A 22599-nucleotide genomic window follows, 5' to 3' on the forward strand; every position below is an offset into this window, starting at 1 on the left:
ATTTTGGATCATTGTGTCTTCATTGTCATTTGTTGCCATGATGTTTTTAATTTCTTCTTTGATCTCTCTGGTAACCCAGTCATTGTTTAATAGAATGCTGTTTAATCTCCCTTGTGTTTTATTTTTTTCGATTGTTTTTATTGTAGTTCATTTCAAGTTTTATGCCACTCTGATCTGAGAAGATGCTTGATATGATTTCTATCTTCTTGCCTCCATTTTGTTTACTTCTTTTCCTGGTGATGCCTGCTTTTCTTTCATATGTGACCTGTTTCTTTGTCCCACATGGTCTCTCTTCTCTGGGTGTCTAGTTATGTAGTTCTCTTTCTCCTGCATTGATTTAAAGCCACAAAATGCAACACAACAAGGTAGAATGCACAAGGCACTGAACACAAATGTATTCATGATATTAATAACCCCAAATAAAAGGGACCATCAGAGAAGTGCGATTTAGAGTATAAGAGATAAAGAAGAAGAGAAAAAAAGGAGTGCAATAAATAATATTATTAGTCTCAGTGAGCCTGTGCCTCAGGGCATTGACCTTCACAAGTACTTCTCAATCCTCTCCCCTTCTTACATGATACAAGGAGGCAACATGGGGGATGGATTTGGGTATTTATCCCATGTGGAAGGCTAGAGGAGGGTTATAATTAACTGGATATTTGGGGATTTAAGACAATTTTGGTATTTTACTTCCCCAAGGTTTGTTAGGCTCTGATAAGTAGTTTCTCTTGAGGTCAGGTCTTGTGAAGGAGAGAATATTCTGGGCATATTATAAAATGGCTACTTTCCCCCTCCTCCTGCTGAAAGTCTGAGGGAATTTTTATTTGATCTTCACTGTAGGAACCTGGTAGAGTTTATACAGGTAAAACTCCCTAAAGTGTGAAGGTCTCTCTAACATTGGACTCCCCTGGAGTTTTTAACTCTTAAACTTGTCTACACTGAACCTCCAGCAATCAATGACAGTTTAAGTTTTCCTACTTTTGTATTATTTCTGGAATTTTCTGTTCCTGGGCTTCTGATTTGGTAATTTGGATTTTCTGTGACTACCTGTTGTCTACAGTTTTGCAGGCAGTGGTTTGCCCTGTGAGCTCAATCCTCTGCTGAATCGTGGAAGAATTGTTGATTTTTAGTTTGTTCAACTTTTTTTTTTTTTTTTTTTTTTGGTAAGAATGGGAATGATGACTTCCAAGATTCTTGTATGAGAGACCAGAAACCAGAAGTCAGGTTTATATGAATTTAAAACATATCTTCTTGTGTTTCATTGAGGATACCCTCTTATCTGTTACTTCCAATATCTGGTTCACCTTAGAGTTGGACCAGGAGGACTTCCTTTTCTTCTGATACTGTGCTATATGTTCTTAATTCTTTGTATGTTGGAATCTGTTGTATTATATGTTGGACTAGAGACCCAGTGCATGAAATTCCCTCAGCCCAGCCTGCACCCTCTCCAATCTGGGACCCCTCAAGGGATGTCCAACTTCCCATTTAGGCCTGATCTAGACATCCTATTTAGACCTGATCCCAGCAGGATCAGGCCTAAACCGGCAGACAGACATCCCTCTCACAATCCAGAACTGCTGGTTCCAAACTGCTTGCCTGCCTGCCTTCCTGATTGCCCCTAACCATTTCTGCCTGCCAGCCTGATCACCCCCTAACCACTCTTCTGCCAGCCTGATTGATGCCTAACTGCTCCCATGCCAGTTGGATTTCCTCTAACTGCCCTCCTCTGCAGGCCTGGTCACTGCTAACTGCCCTCCCCTGCAGGCCTGGTGTGTCCCCCAACTGCCATCACCTACAGGCCTGGTCCCTCCCATCTGCTCTCCCCTGCATGTCTGGGTCCCCCCGTAACTGCCCTTCTCTGCAGGCTTGATAGCCCCTAAACTTACCTACCTTGTAGGCCTTATCCCTCCCAACTTCCCTCCCCTGCTGGCTGATCACCTACAACTGCCCTCCCTTGCAAACCTGGTCCCTCCCCTTCTGGCCATCTTGTGGTGGCCATCTTGTGTCCACATGGAGGCAGCCATCTTTGACCACATGAGGATAGCCATCTTGTTTTTTGGGGTGATGGTCAATTTGCATATTACTTTTTTATTAGATAGGATATTATGAATGTTTTTTTATTTTTATTTTTTATTTTTATTTATTTATTTTTTAAATATATTTTATTGATATTTCACAGAGAGGAGGAAGGGAGAGAGAGAGCTAGAAATGTCGATGAGAGAGAAACATCGACCAGCCGCCTCCTGCACACCCCCCACCGGGGATGTGCCTGCAACCCAGGTACATGCCCTTGACCGGAATCGAACCCGGGACCTTTTAGTCCACAGACTGACGCTCTACCACTGAGCCAAACCGGTTTCGGCGGATATTATGAATGTTAAATAGAGAAGATTCTGAACTATATCATTACCTAGTAAGTATTATTTATTTATTTTTAAACTTTATTGTTAAAAGTATATGTATGTTCCCCCTTTCCTCCCATTGATTCTTTCTGGCCTGTCTCTGCCCCACTCCCAAGGCCTTCACCACACTATTTTCCAAGTCCATGGGTTATGCATATGTGCATACAAGCTCTTTGGTTGATCTCTTCCCATCCACCCACACATCGTCACCTTCCTTGTGAGATTCAACAGTCTATTCTATGCTTCTATGTCTCTGGATCTATTTTGTTTCTTAGATTCCACATAAGTGAGATCATATGATACTTGTCTTTCACTGACTGGCTTATTTCACTTAGCATAATACTCTCCAGTTCCCTCTATGCTGTCTAAAAGGGAACAAGATCCTTCGTTTTTACTGCTACATAATATTCCATGGTGTAAGGTACCACATCATTTTTATCCATTCATGTACTGATGGGCACTTGGACTGTTTCTACATTTGAACTATTGTAAATTATGCTGCTCTGAACATAGGGATGCATACATTCTTTCAGATTGGTGTTTCGGGTTTCTTAGGATATATTCCTAGAAGTGGGATCACTGGGTCACATGGAATTTCCATATTTAATTTTTTGAGGAAACTCCATACTGTTTTCCATAATGGCTTCACCAGTCTGTATAACCACCAGCAGTGTTCTAGGGTTCAGTTTTCTCGACATACTCCAAATCATTTGTTGATTTGTTGATGGTAGCCATTATGACAGTTGTGAGGTGATACCCTATTGTCATTTTAACTTGCATCTCTCTGATGATCAGTGATTTTTGGCATTTTTTTCCATACGTCTCTTGGCCATCTAAATGTCCACTTTGGAGGAGTGTTTATTTAGATCCTTTGTCCATTTTTTAATTGGATTGTTTGTTTTCTTTTTGTTATGTTGTATGAGTTCCTTATATATTTTGGATATTAACCTTTTACCAGATGTATTATTTCCAAACATAGAGTAGGTTCCTTTTTCATTTTGTTGATGATTTCTTCTGCTTCACAGAAACTTTTTATTTTTATGTAGTCCCATTTGTGTTTTTCTTTTGTGTTAATTTTCTTTGCCCTAAGAGATGTTTCCACAAACATATTGCTATGAGAGATGTCTGAGATTTTGTTGCCTATGGTTTCTTCTAGAATTTTTATGTTATTTCCTTCTGGCCTGAAAAAATAAAAAAAAATTCAGCAGACAGCCTTATGGAATGTCCTTTGTAGGTAACAAATTCCTTTATTCTTGCTGCTTGTAATTTTTGGCATCTTAATTATGATTTGTCTGGGCCTGTTTGGGTTCTTCTTGCTTGGAACTCTTGGTGCTTCCTGAACTTGTGTGATGTTTTACCTCACCAGGTTAAGAAGTTTTCTGTTATTATTTCTTCAAACATGCTCTCTATCCTTTGTTTCCTTTCTTCACCTTCTGGCATATTGTTATGTTTCATGTTGTCCCACAGCTCCCTTTAGCTGTCCTCCTGTTTTTAAAATTTTTTTTTCTTTTTGGTTCTCTGATTAAGTGATTGTTCTACCTTGTCTTCCAATTCACTGATCTGATCCTTGGTTTTCCCTAATCTTCTGTATATTCCTTCCACTGTGTTCTTTCTTAGTGTTATGTCATGTTTTATAATTACTATATCTTTTCTCATGTTGTTGAGCATTTTTGCCATCATTCTGAGCTCTATGCCTGATAAATTCCTTATCCATTTAACTTAGCTCTTCTTCTGGAAAATTCTCTTGTTCTTTCATTTGGAGCTTTTTTTTTTTTTTTTTTTTTTTTTTTTTTGTCTCACTATTTTGGCTGCCTGTTTGTGTTTGTGTATTAGGTATATCTGCTACACCTCCTAATCTCTAGTTCAGGTTAGTGTCATACGCTATTTCTGACTTGCCCTGAGTACCCTGTTTGGAGCTTTCTGCAATCCACAGGTGTGCTCCCTCTGCTGGGGTTGGGTGCCTCTGGAAAAGACCAAGATGTGTAATAAGGTCTACTTTTCCTAATCTTGGGCCCAAAATTATATCAGGCAAAGACTCAACTCTCCTTTTGCCTCGTTGCTACTGAGTGAGCAAGATGGGTCACCAGCAACTCTACTGGAGCCACCCGAGGAAATTCGGTCAGGGCTCTCGCTCTTGCTGCGTCTGCTCCAACCGCCATGGCCTGATCCGGAAGTACGGCCTCAATATGTGCGGCCAGTGTTTCCGCCAGTACTCGGAAGGACTTCGGCTTCATTAAGTTGGACTAAGGGAACTTCTGTGAATGGGTCATTGAAGACATCTATCTACCTTATGACAATGCTATCTCTTTGTACATAAAATAAAAAAAACAACACTTAAAAAAAAAAAAAAAAAGTCTGAACTCTTCCAGAGACCTGCCTCTGCCTGATTGTATTGAGACTTGATTAGCCTCAGGCTATCAACCACAGCATGGGGCAAGAGATTGTCCAACAGGGTGGAGCAACTGATTCTGCCTACAGGCTAATTGTTATTCTGTCTCTTAATGAGCCTCAGAAACTCCATAGGGTGGGGCAAAGCATTTTCCAATAGGGTGGGACAACTGCCTCCCTCCTCCCCATCCCCCACTTAAATTTACTGCATAGCAAAGGACCACTGGAAAAAGATGTTCTCCACAGTGTGAGGGAATTACTCAGCATAGGAAACTGATATTTACTTTTTGAGCTCTAATCCTAGAACCTTCAGCCCTGGCTTCTACTCACATAGCTTTAGTCCATTCTGCCCTCCTCTGCCAGAGCACAAAGTGAGTGGCTGCACATGAAATTAGAGGGTGCTTGCATTTCCAGCTATCTCTCCCTGTTTGACAGAAACCATACTGCTTTTCCCAACTAGATGTTATGTGGGCACCTTGCTCAGATCTGGTGCTCTGGGCTAGAGAGCTCAGCCTAGATTTTAGACTCCAGAGTTCTTAGTGGGAATCCCACACAACTGAGGATATCCCTCCAGGACTTCACCTGCTATGGAATCCTGACAAGCCCTTTCACTTTCATATCTCTGTACTTCCTACCAATACCTTACTCTCCATTTTCTGTCCTTGGTTATCAGGGGTCTCTCCAGGTAGTCTTTTAAAAAAAAAAATAAATATTTATTGTTAAGATTATTACAGTTGTTCCTATTCCCCCCCCCCCCCCATAGCTCCCCTCCACCTGGTTCCCATACCACCATCTTCCCTTACCTCCCCCACATTGTCCTCATCCATAGATGTATGATTTTTGTCCAGTCTCTTCCCGCTCCCCCACACCCCTTTCCCCCTGAGAGTTGTCAGTCCACTCCCTTTCTATGCCCCTGATTCTATTATATTCACCAGTTTATTCTGTACATCAGATTTTTAATTCACTTGATTTTTAGATTCACTTGATAGATATGTATTTGTTGATCATAATTTTTATCTTTACTTTTTCTTCTTCTTCCTCTTAGAGAATATCTTTCAGCATTTCATATACTACTGGTTTGTTGTTGATGAACTCCTTTAGACTTTTCTTTTCTGTGAAGCTCTTTAGCTGACCTTTGATTCTGAATGTCAGCTTGGCTTGGAAGTGTACTCTTGCTTGTAGATACCTGCAATTCATCACTTTCTTGCTACTCCCTTCTGGCCTGCATAGTTTCTGTTGAGAAATCAGCTGACAATCGTATGGGTGCTCCCTTGTAGGTAATTAAATGTTTTCCTCTTGCTGCTTTTAATATTCTCTCTTTGTCTTTTGCTCTTGGCATTTTAATTACGATGTGTTTTGGTGTGGTCCTCTTTGGATTCCTTTTTTTTTTTTTTTTTTTTTTTTTTAAATTCTGTGTGTTCCTGGACTTGTAAGTCTATTTCTTTCACCAGGTGGGGGAAGTGTTCAGTCATTATTTCTTCAAATAGGTTTTCAGTATCTTGCTCTCTGTCATCTTCTGGCACCCCCATAATTCTGATGTTGGTACACTTGAAGTTGTCCCAGAGGTTTCTTACATCATCTTCAAATTTTTGGATTCTTTTTTCTTTTAGCTTTTCCACTTGAGTGATTTTTGGTTCTTTGTATTTCAAATCTTTGACTTGATTCTTGCGATCTTCTAGTTTGCTATTGGGTGTCTGGATAATATTTTTTATTTCAGTCAGTGTATGTTTAATTTCTAGTTGGTCCTTTTTCATATCCTTGAGGGTCTCATAAAATTTATCGGCCTTTTCTATGAAATTCTTGAAAAACCTTATAACCGTGGTTTTGAACTCCATCTCCAGTTGTTTGCTTTCCTCCATTTCTTTAGTTTGTGATCTGTTTCTTTGTCTCTGCATTTTCGCTGCTTCCCTGAGTTGGTAGGGTAGCTTTGTGTGCTTGGTATCCTATATGGGCCAGTGGCTCAGCCTCCCCAGTTACCTGAGGTGGAAACTCTTGGTGCACCCATTTGTGGACTGTGAGCACAGCCTTGTTGTAGTTAAGTCTTGATTGTTGTTGGTATCAGTGGGAGGAGTTGACCTCCATGCCAATTGTCTGTGAGGATCAGCTGTGTCTATGCCAGGAGATAGACTTATTCAACTAGACTTGCAAAATTGCAAATCTTCTGTGCTCAGCTTGGATGGGGCTGAGTTTCAGGGTGGAGTCTACAGCCTTGGCTTCCTGTCAGCCCCGCCCTATGAGGTTCCTGAGTCTCAGTGTCCCTCGGTACTTGCTGCAAGCACCTCTGAGAGAAAGGTGCCCTTGAGTTTTGCCCCCTGCCAGAGAGTCTAGTCTCTCCCCCAATGAATCTGGATTCCCAGATTCTCACTCAGAACTAAGGTTCAGTGCAGTCTGAACTGGGGTTCATTGCAGCCTGGAGCTTTTATCACCTTTCGTCTAGGGCAATCCAGCAGCACAGTCAACAGTCCGTCCTCTACGCACAATCTCGTGTGCACCTCCAGAGCTCTGCTTTTTGCTGCTCCCGTGAGTTTCCATCTTACAGCCCAGATTCTCTCTGTATGAGCCTTGGGCCCCAGGGTCTCTCCTGGAACTGGGGTTCAGTGCAGTCAGAACTGGAGTTCAATGCAGTCTGGAGCTTTTATCTCCTTCCACTAGAAAACACCAGCCAGGTGCTCAGCCACCCCCTCCTCTCTGGCTCTGTCCTCTACATGTGCACATACATCCCTGTTTCCATACCTCAGGCTTTTACAGCTCCTCTGATTTTCCTTGTGGTTTTCTCTTTCCTTCTAGTTGTAGAGTTTTCAGTAAGTCAGCTTTCCTGTGGTTCTGGATGATGTCCGTTTTGTCTTTCAGTTGTATTTTTGAAATTGTTGTGTGAGGCTACAGTTTAGGCATTTACCTATGCCGCCGTCTTGGTTTCTCTCCAGCTAGTCTTAAGTTGATTATTCAGGCTGGTTTTTATGTATTTTAGTTTTAATTCCAGTTTGGTCCTGGAAGCATGTCAGTATACTTCCTCTTACTCCATTTTCATTTTGGAATCCCTTCTTCCTTTGTTCTAACAGCTAGTTTTCTTGGTTGGGCTTGGTCAGCTAACTCTTGTGTATTAGATCTTGTCTTTGTTCAGATCTATTGTTTTTGGATGGGCTGCTAAGAGTCTTACTGTGCAATCATTGTTCAGAGTTTAGTCAGAGATGTGGGTAATCAGGGTTTATGCCTGTGCTTTTTGGCTCTTTCTCTTAAATTATCACAATTTTCTGGATTCTTTGTATCTGATTCTCCAGGCCTGGTTTTCTACATGTGCTGAATTTGCACATAGTTCCCTATTAAAAGGCACACCATCTCCCATATTCCAAGGGAGTGTATATTCTCTGACAATGTCTGTCTGCTTTTCTTTACTCACCAGCATCTTCTGAGGGGAAGCTATAGTCTTAATTCAGAATTTGTTCTTTTGCTTTGCATTTGATCTACATCAGTATGGTTTAGGATTCAGTTAGAGATCTGAGTAGACAGTGATTGCGGATTCCCTCTCTAGTTCTCTTCCTTATGATATTTTCCATTTTCCTTTAGCATTTTATAGCCCAGCCTTTATGGTTCCCTAAGTAAGAATAGTGATGGGTATTGTTGTTGTTGTTTCTGTCCCCTTCTCTACTAGCTGTTTTTCACCACAAGTGCTGCACTTAGGCCTAGGGTAAAAGCCATGTTGATGAAAACCTATTTGTATACATCCCTGTCTCTATTTCTCCCAACAATTTTCAGTTTTAGAATCTATATGCTATTGTTACCATGCAGTACCTTAAGTTAATTTCCCTTCCTATTATATCCAGGTTTTATAGTTGTTTTCTGTTTGTATGTGTATGTATATGGAGGAAGAATACAGTCCTATAGATTATGAATTTATCATGCCAGAAATGGAAAATTTTGAGGAATGTTTCCATGAAAACAACAACAAGAAAAATTTACTGAATAACCTCTTAGAAACCAAAACCATATGTTCCTTTAGTGAATATTGTTAGTAAGGTAGAAGGTTGTGATATCCTAGCCTCTTTTTTTTTTCATATATAAGGAAATAGGGGAGACATTTAATGACAAGCAGGATCTTTGGGGGTTATGAGCAACCTATGATCCCACATCACTAAGTTGTATTGAAAATATAATAACTTTTCATAAAGCCTAATGATTTTTAAAAACTTATCTATTGCTGTTTTGAGCCAGATGCTAGATTCTACAATGCCTTTCATAGTTATTCAGTAAATATTTAAATCCATTAACAATGCATTCACCATAAGAAATTGCTCACCATTAATAAATTAGATAAGAGTGAATATTTTTAATATCTCAGAAATAAGATGTTTAAAGAAAATATTTGTATATTTTTCTTCTTGAACTCGTAGATACACAGCTAATACCTTTCAAGTTGTTTTAAAAAAGATTAATTCGTTCTTGATATACTTTGTTATATAGTGCTATATAAATGAATTGTTTGGGGGGAAGTTCCTGTAATGGTTCTTTTTTAATTTTTTTTGGAAAAGAAGAAATAAAACAAGGTAGATATTGCAGATGACATGGAAAAAAAATACACACACACACACACAGACACACACACACACACATATATATATATACATATTATATATATATAGTTCTGAAGAATCCACAGCAAAAATACTAGAATAAATGGCCTCAGCAAAGTTTCAAGATACAAAGTCAATACACAAAAATCAGTTGTGTTTATATATACTAGAAATGACAATAAGGAAATGAAATTAACAAAATGCCATTCATAATAGCATCAAAAGGGCTTTCCCTCCTGGGAGCAGGCCCGTGTCTTTTCCTTTCCCTTTCCCACCCTCCATGCACATTACCATTATCTTCCTCCCATTATCTTCACTCCCAAGTTCCAAAGGCCCTTCCTTTACTTCTACAAAGGAAGGGCCTTTGGAGCTTGTTTTCTAAGCCCATTTCTTCTAGGAATTACTTTTTCTATCACTGTAATTTACCCAATAATGTTCTATCACAAAAAGGAATAGTATACTTTAAGAAAAATTTAACCAAAGAAGTTCAAGGCTTATATATTGAAAACTACAAAATACTTAAGAAAACTAAAGAAGATGTAAGTAAATGGAAAGACATCTCATGCTCATAGATTGGGAGACTTAATATTAAAATGGCAATTTCCCCAAATTGATCTATAAATTCAATGCAATCTCTATCAAAATTCTAAATGCCATCTTTGTAGAAATGAACAAGCTGAACCTAAAATTTATATGGAAATTCAAAGGCCCCAGAATAGCCAAAACAATCTTGAAAAAAAATCCAAGTTGTAAGACTCACACTTCCTGATTTAAAAACTTACTACAAAGCTACAGTAATTAAAACAGTCCTGGTCTGTAGTTCAGTTGGTTTGAATGTTATCCCCCATAAGTCAAGGTTTTCAGTTGGATCCTGACTCATGGCACATACAAGAATCAGCCAATAAATGCATAAATAAGTGGAACAAATAGATGTTTCTCTCTCTTTCTCTCTATATAAAATCAATTAAATTTTTTAATAAAAAACAAACAAAAACAAACTCTGGTGGTAGAGCCCTACAACAAAGTTTTAACAAGTCTTCCAGATAATTCTAAGGCAGGCTAAACTTTGAGAACCACAGGTATTTGTGAAGAGATGATTTGCTTAAAATACAAGCTTTCACCGAAACCGGTTTGGCTCAATGGATAGAGCATCGGCTTGGGGACTGAAAGGTTCCCGGTTCGATTCCAGTCAAGGGCATGTACCTTGGTTGCTGGCATATCCCCAGTAGGGGGTGTGCAAGAGGCAGCTGATCGATGAATCTCATCGATGTTTTTAACTATCTCTCTCCCTTCCTCTCTGTACATAATCAATAAAATATATATATTTTTAAAAAGCACAAGCTTTCCTAGAAGTGGCCATGCCTAAAACTTAGGCTTCCAACCCTCAGTCCAATGTACTTACACTTTTCCCCACTCTGCTTCCCATAGGCCCTAGTTCTTACTCCTGGGACAATAAAGCTTAAGTTGAATTCCTATCCTAATATATAGCAATCCAAAGGCTGTCACAACTGAAACAACCGGACAGATGACTAAACACAGGTTGCATGGGACGATAAGGCCGGCAGGGGGGTTAGTGAGGGATGACCAAACAACTGACCAGCAGGTTGGGTCAGGAGACCAGGCCAGCACAGGGGGCAGTCGGGGGGTGACCAGCCTGGCAGGGGCGACCAGGCTGGTGGGGAGGCAGTTAGGGAAGATCAGGCAGGCAGGGGGTTCTATCTGAATGCTGGGCATTTGTTTTCGGCCATGAATTATCTTGTCTTTACTTATCACAACAACCCTACAGTTATATCTATTAGACAAATCCCTTTTCTGAAGGCCTCACTATTTTTTACTGCTTCTAGGAAATGTATGTGCAATTTGGTAGTGGAGATACTTTTTCCTTTGAGGGCCACATAAATAATAAGGAAGAGATCAAATAAGGACCGCATATGTAAAGATCTTACTTAGAGAATAGATCTTTTGGGTAGGAGTTTTATCTTTGAGAGAAAAATGTTCTTTAATTTTTGCTTCTAAAATTAAAAAAAAAGGCAGTGTTTGCATGGATAAGAAACAGAGAGCATGAATTTTTAGCTGAGAGCTATAGGTTCATAAAAGAAGAAATACAGCTAGCTCATATGTATATTACATATTATTTATTCAACCTGACATGTGATCAAGGAATTGTAAACTAAAACAGTGAGATACCATTTTAAATTACTGAATTCACAATTTGGAAAACAAAATGCTCTGCTTACTGATGAGTATGGGAAATAGATTAGCTTTCAAAGTTTGTTATTAAAGTATTATAACAGATGAAGCATACTGAAACATAGAGAGGACAATATAATAAAAACTTCTATGTCCACCATTTTTTTTCACATCTTTTTAAAAAGACCTAACCCTGTCCAGTTCCCTTTCTTCCCTTCTCTTTCCTTCACTGTCAATTCCCCTAAAGCCAACCTGAGACAGCTACTCTCTGTAAACAAGTACTTCTGTACACTGGAAATGAAAATGAAATTGCTTCAAACTTTCTGGAGCACAAGTTAGCAACATGTATCAATTACCCTAGAAATTTAATATCAGAAAAAAGTGAGATGTGCATAAAAATTTAATTAGTTATAATTATCAATTCTATTTATAATAAAGAAATGGAACCATCTTAATTGAACACCAAAAGAAGAGTGGTAAATAAACGATGCCGAAACCGGTTTGACTCAGTGGATAGAGCATTGGCCTGCAGACTGAAAGGTTCAGGGGTCTTGATGTTTTATCCATCAGAGTGTTTATCTGTGTCAGCTGGGTGCTGGATACTATCATCAGTGCAGAAAGGCCAAGAGATGGCTTCATCCCTCAAGCATTTTGTAATCTTGGGGAGATAGTACACACATGGTTGAAAAAAATTGGTGAACAAACAAGAGAGAGTAATATTTGATAAATGAATGTTATACATTTGAATGTTATAAAAATCCAAAGGACAGAGAAATTATGTCCTGCAGGGCTGATAGAGATATATGTCTAAGCAAATGGGGGACTATTCTGTCATTAACAATGGCATTAGAATTCAAAGACATCAAAAGTAAAGGACATCATATTTAAATTAAGGGGAATGGTGTGAGAAAAGTCTTGGAAGTGGGAAAGTATATAGCATTTGTAAGAGAGCCAGCTTGATTTGATGTGTAGGATTCTTGTTGGAGTGCAAAAGCAAATAACGGACCAGAACACAGCCTAGAATAGGGGTGTCGAACTCAATCAGAGAAGGGGCCATAATCTAAAATCCAGCCTAAATCGCGGGCCGAATGGTTTACTGAAGAGTCATAAACTGTCATTGTGATGGAAACGCAGCGGAGTGCAGTGATGACAGTGCGGTGCGGGCCACATTGCAAGGCCTGGCGGGACGGATTTGGCCCGCGGGCCTTGTGTTTGACACATGTGGCCTAGAATGTCAACCTCTGATTCAGGCTTGGATGCAGTTGTATTTATTTCTTTTAATTGCAAGTTGCAAAAATGGCCATTTTAGTATTAGAAAATCCACTCTAGGACAGGAAATTAAGCTGAGAGGTGAAAATCTTCCATTCTCGCCGAAACCAGTTTAGCTCAGTGGATAAAGTGTTGGTCTGAGGACTGGAAGGTCCCAGGTTCGATTCCAGTCAAGGGCATGTACATTGGTTGCAGGCACATCCCCGGTAGAGGGCATGCAGGAGGCAGCTGGTTGATGTTTCTAGCTCTCTATCCCTCTCCCTTCCTCTCTGTGAAAAATCAATAAAATATATTTTTTTAAAAAGAAAATTTTCCATTCTCAGTTTAGTACTGTAGTGGAGATAGTATTTAAAGTGAGACTCTGACCTAAAATATGCTAAGGTTCTACCAAGTAGCCACTCTATAACCAAATAAAATCTTTGGTTTCCTTTTTTGTAAGACAATTATGATATTCACCTTACTGGACTCATGGGGTTTTTAATTGAAGATCAAGTAAAGTGATGTAAAGATTCTTCTTGATGCAGTGCTTAGGGAAACAAAAAACAATCTATACTAGTAAGAGAGAAATATATGGTAATTGACCATCACTCTGTGATGCCCACAACCAATCAGGAGAAAATATGCAAATTAGCAGGACAAAGATGGCAGTGGCCACAGAGCAGGCAGGAGGCTTGGGTTGCCCTGGTGACAGAGGAAGCCAAGCTTCCTGCCCTCCTGGGTCAGCTGTCAAAGGAGGGGGCTGTGGATGGCATCCACAGAGCAGGCCAGAGCAACCCAAGCTTCCCACCTACCCTGGCCAGCTGCTGAAGCAGGGGCCTGTGGCCGGTGGCCATGGAGCCAGCCTGAGCATGCGGGAGGCTTGGATTGCCTGGGACAGCAACCAAGGGAGGGGCCTGCAAACGGCCCTCAGCTCCTCCCCCAGGCTGGCCACGCCACCATTGGGGTGAGAGTGCCCACTGGGGGGCTTGGCCAGCTTACAAACAGCCATCAGCCCCTCACCCAGGCTGGCTAGGCACCCCAGCAAGGACCCTCACCCTAAAGGGGGTGTGGACAGCCTGAAAATGGCCATCAACCCCTCATCTAGGCTGTCCAGATCCCCCAGCAGGGTCCCACACCCTGAAGGGGGTGTGTCCAGCCTGAAAACAACCTTTAGCTCCTTACCCAGGCTGGCCATGCCCTCATGGGGTGAGGGTCCCTGTGGGGTTTGGCCAACCTGCAAACAGCTATCAGCCTCTCACCCAGGCTGGCCATGCCCCCCCCCCAGCAGGGATACTTACCCCATGGGGGCATGGCTGGCCTGCAAACTGCCCCAGGCCCTCACCCAAGCTGGCACCATCCCCAGTGGGGACTCCCATTCCAATGGGGGTGTAGCTGACCTGCAAACCACCACAGGCCCCTTACCCAGATTCCCCCCCCCCCCCCAAGGAAATCCCCACCCTGATCTGAGACACCCTTCTGGTCAAACCAGCCAACCTCCACCTGTGCACCAGGCCTCTATCCATACTAATAAAAGTATAATATGCTAATTAGACTGGGAGACCTTCCAGGAGACCTTCCAGACATTCTTCTGGACAAAGCCATAGTGACAGAGCCAAGGTAGAGGCAGTTAAGGACCAAGGGGGGAGGGCAGTTGTGGGTGATCAGACCAGTGAGGGGTCATTGAGGGTGAGCAGGCTGGCAGGGGGGGGGGGGTAGTTGGGGACAAGTAGGTCATCAGTGGGTGTCAGTTGGAAGCAATAAGGCCAGTGGGGGGGGGTGCAGTTGGGGGCAAGCAAGCCAGTGAGAAGAGCAGGTGGGAGCAAGCTAATTAGCATATTACTCTTTTATTAGTATAGATGTGATGAGTTCTCAGTGCCATTTTTGTGATGTACATGCACAATTGGACAATGACAGTATTAAAAATTTAAGTCCCTATTTTTTCTGCTTGAATTTTAAGTGTTGAAGTTATTAGTATATCTGACCTTATTTAATTAATAACATATAATACATGTCCAGCTGGTGTGGCTCAGTGGTTGAGCATAGACCTATGAACCAGAAGGTCACAGTTCTCCATCAAGGAACATGCCTGGGTTGTGAGCTCAATGTCCAGTAGGGGGTGTGCAGGAAGCAGCCAACCGATGATTGTCTCTCATCATTGATGTTTCTAGCTCTCTTCCCCTCTCACTTCCTTTCTCTGAAATCAATAAAATATATTTTGAAAATATTTATAATACCTGAACTTCTTACACAATTGCATTTAAAGCACCAGTTTGTTACATTTAGGGTTAAAGTTCTGTTCTATATATATCTAAGAGAATATAACAAAACCCACATAGTTTATTCTAGTTTTTCTCTCCCACCTGCTGTCCTTTATGCATTGATCTTATCCAGCTATATTAACTTTCTTTAATAGACTGTTCTGCTTCCTGAAGAATCACATTAAAATTTAATCAGTAAACTAAAAATAAGCAGCTAATGCCATAGTACATTATGGTAACTCACATAAAGGAAAAGAGAAGCTAAAGCTTAATGTAGGCTTGTGAGGTTAAAGGAAGTTGAGATATATTTATTGGCTATTCTAGGGTTTGGAGAAATTACTATTTTTCCTCTCTTGAGAAGTGTGATGTAATGGCACCATACTTTTAGATTATATACATTTTTTTTAACTTTAAAAACTTTTTATAAGATTTTATTAGAATTTATTTTAGCTAAACAGGATAGAAGCAAGATATTGGTTACACACATTTTTTATTTGCAGAATGTTTACTGTTTTGTTGGTTTTTTTCCTTTTTTTAATAAATTTTTATTGTTCATATTATTACAAATGTTCCTCCCCCCCACACACACCATTGGTCTCCTCCACCAGGTTCCCACCCCACCCTCTGCCCTTTTCGCACTCCCCATTGTCCTCATCCATAGGTGCACAGTTTATGTTCAGTCTCTTCCCACATCCCCCTCTCCCCTTTTCCCCAAGAATCATCAGTTCACTCCCCTTCCATACCTCTGATTCTCTTATATTCAACAGTTAATATTGTTCATCAGATTTTTTTTTTAATTCCCTTGGTTTTTAGATTCACTTGTTGATAGTTACGTATTTTTTGTTCATAATTTTTATCTTTATTTACTTTCTCTTCTGAAAGAACCCCCTTCAGCAATTCATATAATTCTGGTTTGCTGTTGATGAACTCCTTTAGCTTTTTTTTTTATTAGTGAAGCTCTTTATCTGACCTTCGATTCTGAGTGATAGCTTTGCTGGATAGATTATCTTTGGCTGTAGGTTCTTGCTATTCATCACCTTGAATATTTCTTGCCATTCCCGTCTGGCCTGCATGGTTTCTGTTGAGAAATCAGCTGACAATCATATAGGTGCTCCTTTATAGGTAACTACCTTCTTTGCTCTTGCTTCTTTTAATATTCTCTCTTTGTCTTTTGCTCTTGGAATTTTAATTATGATTTGTCTTGGTGTGGTCCTCTTTGGATTCCTTTTGTTTGGAGTTCTGTGCGCTTCCTGGACTTGTAAGTCTAATTCTTTCACTAGGTGGGGGAAGTTTTCTTTCACTATTTCTTTCAGTATGTTTTCGATATCTTGCTCTCCCTCATCTTCTGGGACCCCATAATTCTGATGTTGGTTCACTTGAAGTTGTCCCAGAGGTTTCTTACATTATCTTCAATTTTCTGGATTCTCTTGCCTTCTAGATTCTGTAGAGGAGTGTCTTCTGGCTCTTTATATTCCAAATCTTTGACTTGATTCTTGCCATCTTCCCTTCTGTTTTTAGGACTCTGTATAATATTTTTTATTTCAGACAATATATTCTTTATTTCTTGTTGATTCCTTATTAATTCTAGTTGATCTCTTTTCATATCCTCATAGGTCTTATTGATCTTTTCTAGGAAATTCTTGAAAAATCTTATAAGCATAGATTTGAACTCTATATACAGTCGCTTTTTGTCCTCTATTTCTTTCATTTGTGATCTATTTCATTGTCGCATTTAGCAATTACAAATGGGACGGGATTTCAGGGTGGAGCCTACAGCCTTGGCTTCCGTCAGCCCAGCCTTATGCGGCTCCTGGGTCCCAGGGTCCTTCAGTACTCGTTGCAAGCGCCTCTGAGAGAAAGGTGCCCTCGATTTTTGCCTGCTACCAAACAGTCTAGGCATTCCCCCAATGAGCCCAGATCTGGGCTTCAGTTCAGTTGGAAGTGGATTTGGAGGTGGCGCTCAGAACAGTCTGGAGCCCCTGTCTCCTTCCCCCCAGGGCAATCCTGCTGCACAGCCGATCGTCCCTTCTCTGCGCTCAATGTGTGCGCTGCCGGGACCTCCTTTCGCCCTCCCCCAGGTTCCGCCTTACAGCCCAGCTCCCTCTGTTTGAGCCTGGGTCCCCGGGGTCTGGCCTAGAACTGGGGTTCGGAGCAGTCGGAACTGGGGCCCAACAAAGTCGGAGCTTTTATCTCCTTCCCGCTAGGGAACGCCAGCCAGGCACTCAGCCGCCCTCCTCTCCAGCTCTGTCCTCTCTGCGTGTGCCGCTTGTCTTCATACCTCAGGCTTTTCCAGCTCCTCCACTCTTCCTTCTGGTTTTCTCCTTGCTTCTAGTTGTAGATTTTCCAGTCAGTTGACTTTCCTGTAGTTCTGGGTAATGTCCATTTTATATTTTAGTTGTATTTTATTGAAATTGTTGTGTGCGGCTGCGGCTAGGTGTTTACCTGGGCAGCCATCTTGGATGCTCCTGTTTACTGTTTTTTTTATTAGCACTAAACTTACTTGAATTATATAGCATTATATAATAGGTTTATAGCCCATCTGAGCCCCTTGTTTTCTTCAAAAAATGTTTTCTGGACAGTAAGTTTGCCTATCATGATTCTTGAGCTATATCCTGTATGTGCCATACTTCCCATTCATCAAAAAGATGCAAATCCAACCCACGTACATCATCTTAAAAATGCCTTCTTTTTTTTAAGCATTCATATTATTTATTTTAAAAATAATTTTATTGTTTAAAGTATTACATGTAGTACTACATATATGTCTGTTTTCCCCCCATTGACCTTCCCCCAGCTGCCTCTACCCTCTGTTGCATGCCCTCATCCCACCACTCAAGTGTCTTGTGTCCATTTGCTATGCTTATATGCATGCATACAAGTTCTTTGGTTGATCTCTTTTCCCACCTCCTCAACTCTCCCCTGCTTTGCCACTGTAATTTGACAGTCTATTTGGTGATTTACTGACTCTGTATTTATCTTTTTGTTTATCAGGTTATAATGTTATTTATTTTCATAAATGAGTGAGATCATGTGGTATTTTTCTTTTCATTGCCTGGGTTATTTCACTTAACACAATGCTATCCAGGTCCATCCACGCTGCTGCAAATGATAAGAATTCCTTCTTTTTTTATAGCTGCATAGTATACCATTGTGTTGATGTACCATAGTTTTCTAACTCATTCATCTGCTTATGGGAATTTGAGCTATTTTCACAACTTAGCTATGGTGAATTGTGCTGCTAAGAACATAGGGGTGCATATATTATTTCTGATTGGTGTTTCTAGTTTCTTGGGATATATTCCTAGAAGTGGGATCACTGGGTCAAATGGGAGTTCCATTTTTAGTTTTTTGAGGAAACTCCATACTGCTCTCCACAGTGGCTGCACCAGTCTGCATTCCCACCAGCAGTGCACTAGGATTCTTTTTTTTCCACATCCTTGCCAGCACTTGACATTTGTTGATTTATTGATGATTGCCATTCTGACAGGTCTGAGATGGTATCTCATTTGTCGTTTTGATTGGCATTGCTCAGATAATTAGTGACTTTGAGCATGTTTTCATGTGCTTCTTGGCCTTCTGTCTTCTTCCGAAAAGATTCTATTTAGATCCATTGTTCTTTTTTTTTTTATTGGATAATTTATCTTCCTTTTATTAAGTTGTATAAGTTCTGTGTACATACTGGAGATTAAAACTTTATCAGTAATACCATTTGAAAATACATTCTCCCATATAGTGGGCTTTCTTATTGTTTTGTTGATGGTTACTTTTGCTGTAAAAAAGCTTTTAATTTTGATGTAGTCCCATTTGTTTATGTTCTCTTTAGTTTTCATTGCCCTAGGAGTTCTATCAGTGAAGAAATTGCTTTGGCATATATCTAAGATTTCTCTGCCTTTGGATTCCTCTAGTATTTTTAATATTTTCCTGTCATATGTTAAAGTACTGCATCAATTTTGAGTTTATTTTTGTGTGTGGTATAAGTTGGTGGTGTAGTTCAATTTTTTTTGCATGTGTCTGTCCAATTTTTACAACAACATTTATTTTTTCAATTTTTAATTTTATTTTTTTATTAAGGCATTATGTATATACATATCTTACCAATTCTCCCCCTTCTATACATGCCCCCCCCAGAGTTTTGCATCCATTCGTTATGCTTATATGCATGCATACAAGTCCTTCTATTGATTTCTTATCTCCCCCATATCTCCCTACCCTCCCCGCTGTAATTTGACAGTCTGTTTGATGCTTTACAGTATGTATCTATCTTTTTGTTCATTAGTTTATAATCTTCCTCATTATCCATAAATGAGTGAGATCATGTTGTGTTTTTCTTTCATTGACTGGCTTAATTCACTCAGCATAATGATGTTCTCCAATTCCATCCAGGTTGCTACAAATAAAAAAGATTTCCTTCTTTTCTATGGCAGCATAGTATTCCATTGTGTAGATGTACCATATTTTTTTTATTATTATTATTAATCCAATCATCTGATGATGGGCACTTAGGCTTTTTCCAAATCCTAGCTATTGTATTGTATATTGTGCTGCTATGAACATAGGGGTGCACATATCCTTTTTGATTGGTGTTTCTAGTTTCTTAGGATATATTCCTTGGAGTGGGATTACTGGGTCAAATGGGAGTTCCATTTTCAGTTTTTTGAGGAAACTTCATACTCTTCTCCACAGTGATTGCACCAGTCTGCATTCCCACCAGCAGTGCACGAGGGTTCCTTTTTCTCTGCATCCTCACCAGAACTTGTCGTTTGCTGATTTGTTGATGATAGCCATTCTGAAAGGTGTGAGATGTTACCGCATTGTTGTTTTGATTGGCATTGCTCAGATAATTAGTTACTTTGAGCATGTTTTCATGTGCCTCTTGTCCTCCCTTCTGTCTTCTTTTGAAAAGATTCTATTTTCAAAAAGATTCATTGCCCATTTCTTAACTGGATTATTCATCTTCCTTTTATTAAGTTGTATAAGCTGCCTGTTGATGTTGGAATTAAGCCTTTATCAGTGATAACATTTGCAAATATGTTCTCCCATACAGTAGACTTTCTTGTTGTTTTGTTGATGGTTTCTTTTGCTGTAAAAAAGCTTTTAGTTTTTATGTAGTCCCATTTGTTTATTTTCTCTTTAGCTACCATTGCCCTAGGGGCAGTGTCAGTGAAGAATTTTTTCAGCATATGTCTGAGATTTTGCTGCCTGTGAATGCCTCTAGTATTTTTATGGTTTCCCGTCTTATGTTTAAGTCCTGTATCCATTTTGAGTTTATTTTTGTGCATGGTGTAAGTTGATGATCTAGTTTCATTCTTTTGCATGTATCTGTCCAATTTTCCCAACACCATTTATTGAAGAGACTGTCTTGACTCCATTGTATGTTCGTGCCTCCTTTGTCAAATATTAATTGAGCTTAATGATTTGGGTTGATATCTGGATTCTCTGTTCTATTCCATTGATCTATATGTCTGTTCTTGTGCCAGTACCAGGCTGTTTTGAGAAGAGTGGCTATGTAATACAGCTTGAAATCTGGTATTGAGATTCTTCCTACTTTATTTTTCTTTCTCAGGATTGATGTGGTTATTTGGGGTCTTTTTATGCACTGTGATCTGAGACTATGCTTGATATGATTTCTATCTTCTTCAATTTGAAGAGACTTTGCCTATGTCCCAACATGTGGTCTATCTTTAAAAATGACCCATGTGCACTCGAGAAGAACGTATATTCTGTGGCTTTGCAGCAAAATATTCTGAAGATGTCGTTTAATTCCATCTGTTTTAGTGCATCATTTACAATAGTATTGATGCTGATTTTTTGTTTAGATGATTTGTCCAAAATTGATAGTGGGGTATTAAAATCTCCTACTATGATTGTATTGCTAGTAATCTCTCCCTTAATGTCCTCCAGCAGTTTATTAATGTATTTGGGTGCTCCTGTTTTGGGTGCATATATGTTTACCAGGGTCATTTCTTCTTGCTGTGACCTTCATTATCTCTTTTTATTTCCTTCACTTTGAAATCTAATTTGTCAGATATAAGTATTGCTATCCCAGGTTTTTTTTTTTCATTTCCATTCGCCTGGAAAACTTTTTCCATCCCTTCACCCTCAGCCTGTGTGTGTCTTTTTTTCAGAAATGGGTATCTTGTAGACAGCAGATATATGGGTCTTGTTTTCTTATCCAATCTGTTACCCTATGACTTTTTATTGGAGTGTTTAATCTATTTACATTTAAAGTTATTATTATTATTATTATTTCTAATATATATTTTATTGATTTTTTACAGAGAATAAGGGAGAGAGATAGAAAGCTAGAAACATTGATGAGAGAGAAACATCGACCAGCTGTCTCTTGCACACCCCCTACCAGGGATATGCCCGCAACCAATGTACATGCCCCTGACCGGAATCAAACCTGGGACCTTTCAGTCCGCTGACTGACGCTCTACTTCTGAGCCAAACCGGTTTCAGCTTAAAGTTATTATTAATAGGTACTTATTTGTTGCCATTTTTATTGTATACCCCTGTGTTTCTTCTTCGCTTCCTATTTCTTTATTTTTACAGCAGACCCTTTAGCGTTTTCTGCATTGCTGGTTAGTTGGTCATAAATTCCCTTAGTATATTTTTGTCTGTGAAGCTCCTGATTTCACCTTCTATTTTGATTGATAGCCTTGCTGAGAACAATATTCTTGGATTCAGACCCTTCCTTTGCATGACTTTGTATATTTCATTCCATTCCCTTCTGGCCTGATGAGTTTCTGTGGAGAAATCATTTGCTAGTCTGATGGGGGTTCCTTTTTATGTAACTTTTTGTCTCTGGCTGCTTTTAAGATTCTTATTTGTCATTGGTGCTTGGCAATTTAATTATAATGTGCCTCAGTGTCTTTCTTTTGGGATTAATTTTGCTTGTGACTCTGTGAGTTTCTTGGATTTGTGTGGGTTTTTTGTTCTCTATCTCAGGTAAATTTTCTGTCATTATTTCTTGAAACAGGTTTTCTATGCCTTCCTCAGTTTCCTTTTCTTTTGGAATCCCTATTATTCTAATATTGTTTTGTTTTGTATTGTCCCAAAATTCTCTTAGGCTCTCCTCCTGTTTTTAATTTTTTTTCCCCAGAAGCTGCTCTAATTGGGTATTTTTCCCCCCATTTTGTTGTCTAGCTCACTGATGCGGTCCTCTGCTTCTTCTAGTCTATTCTTGATGCCTTCCATTGAGTTTTTTACAGCACCGATGTCATTTTTCATTTCTTCTTGTATCTTCTTCATTTCCTCTTGGTTCTTACTCATATTGTCAAATTTGTCTTCCATTCTTTCTAGCCATCTTATGATCATTGCTTGCCTCTAACTCATTTACTTTCTTTTCTGGTGATGCCTGCTTTTCTTTCATATGTGGGCTATTTGTCTCCCCATGAACTCTCTTTTCAGGATGTCTGGTTATGTAGTTTTCTCTCTCCTCTGTTGATTTAAAGGCACAAAATACAACACAACCAAATACAACACACAACGCACTGAACAGAAATGTGTTTGTGATATTAATAACGTCTAATAAAGGTGACC

General features: G+C 39.7%; 2 protein-coding genes across 2 annotated transcripts in view; both read left to right on the top strand.

Moving 5' to 3' along the window:
* Positions 1 to 22599, top strand: part of PRRG1 (proline rich and Gla domain 1) — a 219099-nt gene that overhangs the window by 23606 nt on the left and 172894 nt on the right. The gene's annotated exons all lie outside the window — the stretch shown is intronic.
* Positions 4449 to 4755, top strand: LOC118717001 (40S ribosomal protein S29-like). The gene has a single exon (XM_036434546.2). The coding sequence runs from the start codon at positions 4478 to 4480 to the stop codon at positions 4637 to 4639; it is 162 nt and encodes a 53-aa protein (XP_036290439.1). The 5' UTR covers positions 4449 to 4477; the 3' UTR covers positions 4640 to 4755.

This window comes from Pipistrellus kuhlii, unplaced genomic scaffold (assembly GCF_014108245.1).
Source record: "Pipistrellus kuhlii isolate mPipKuh1 unplaced genomic scaffold, mPipKuh1.p scaffold_m20_p_126, whole genome shotgun sequence".
Taxonomy (NCBI): domain Eukaryota; kingdom Metazoa; phylum Chordata; class Mammalia; order Chiroptera; family Vespertilionidae; genus Pipistrellus; species Pipistrellus kuhlii.

Excerpts from the sequence above, each read along its gene's own strand:
- LOC118717001 (XM_036434546.2), top strand. The coding sequence starts at position 4,478 with ATGGGTCACCAGCAACTCTACTGGAGCCACCCGAGGAAATTCGGTCAG.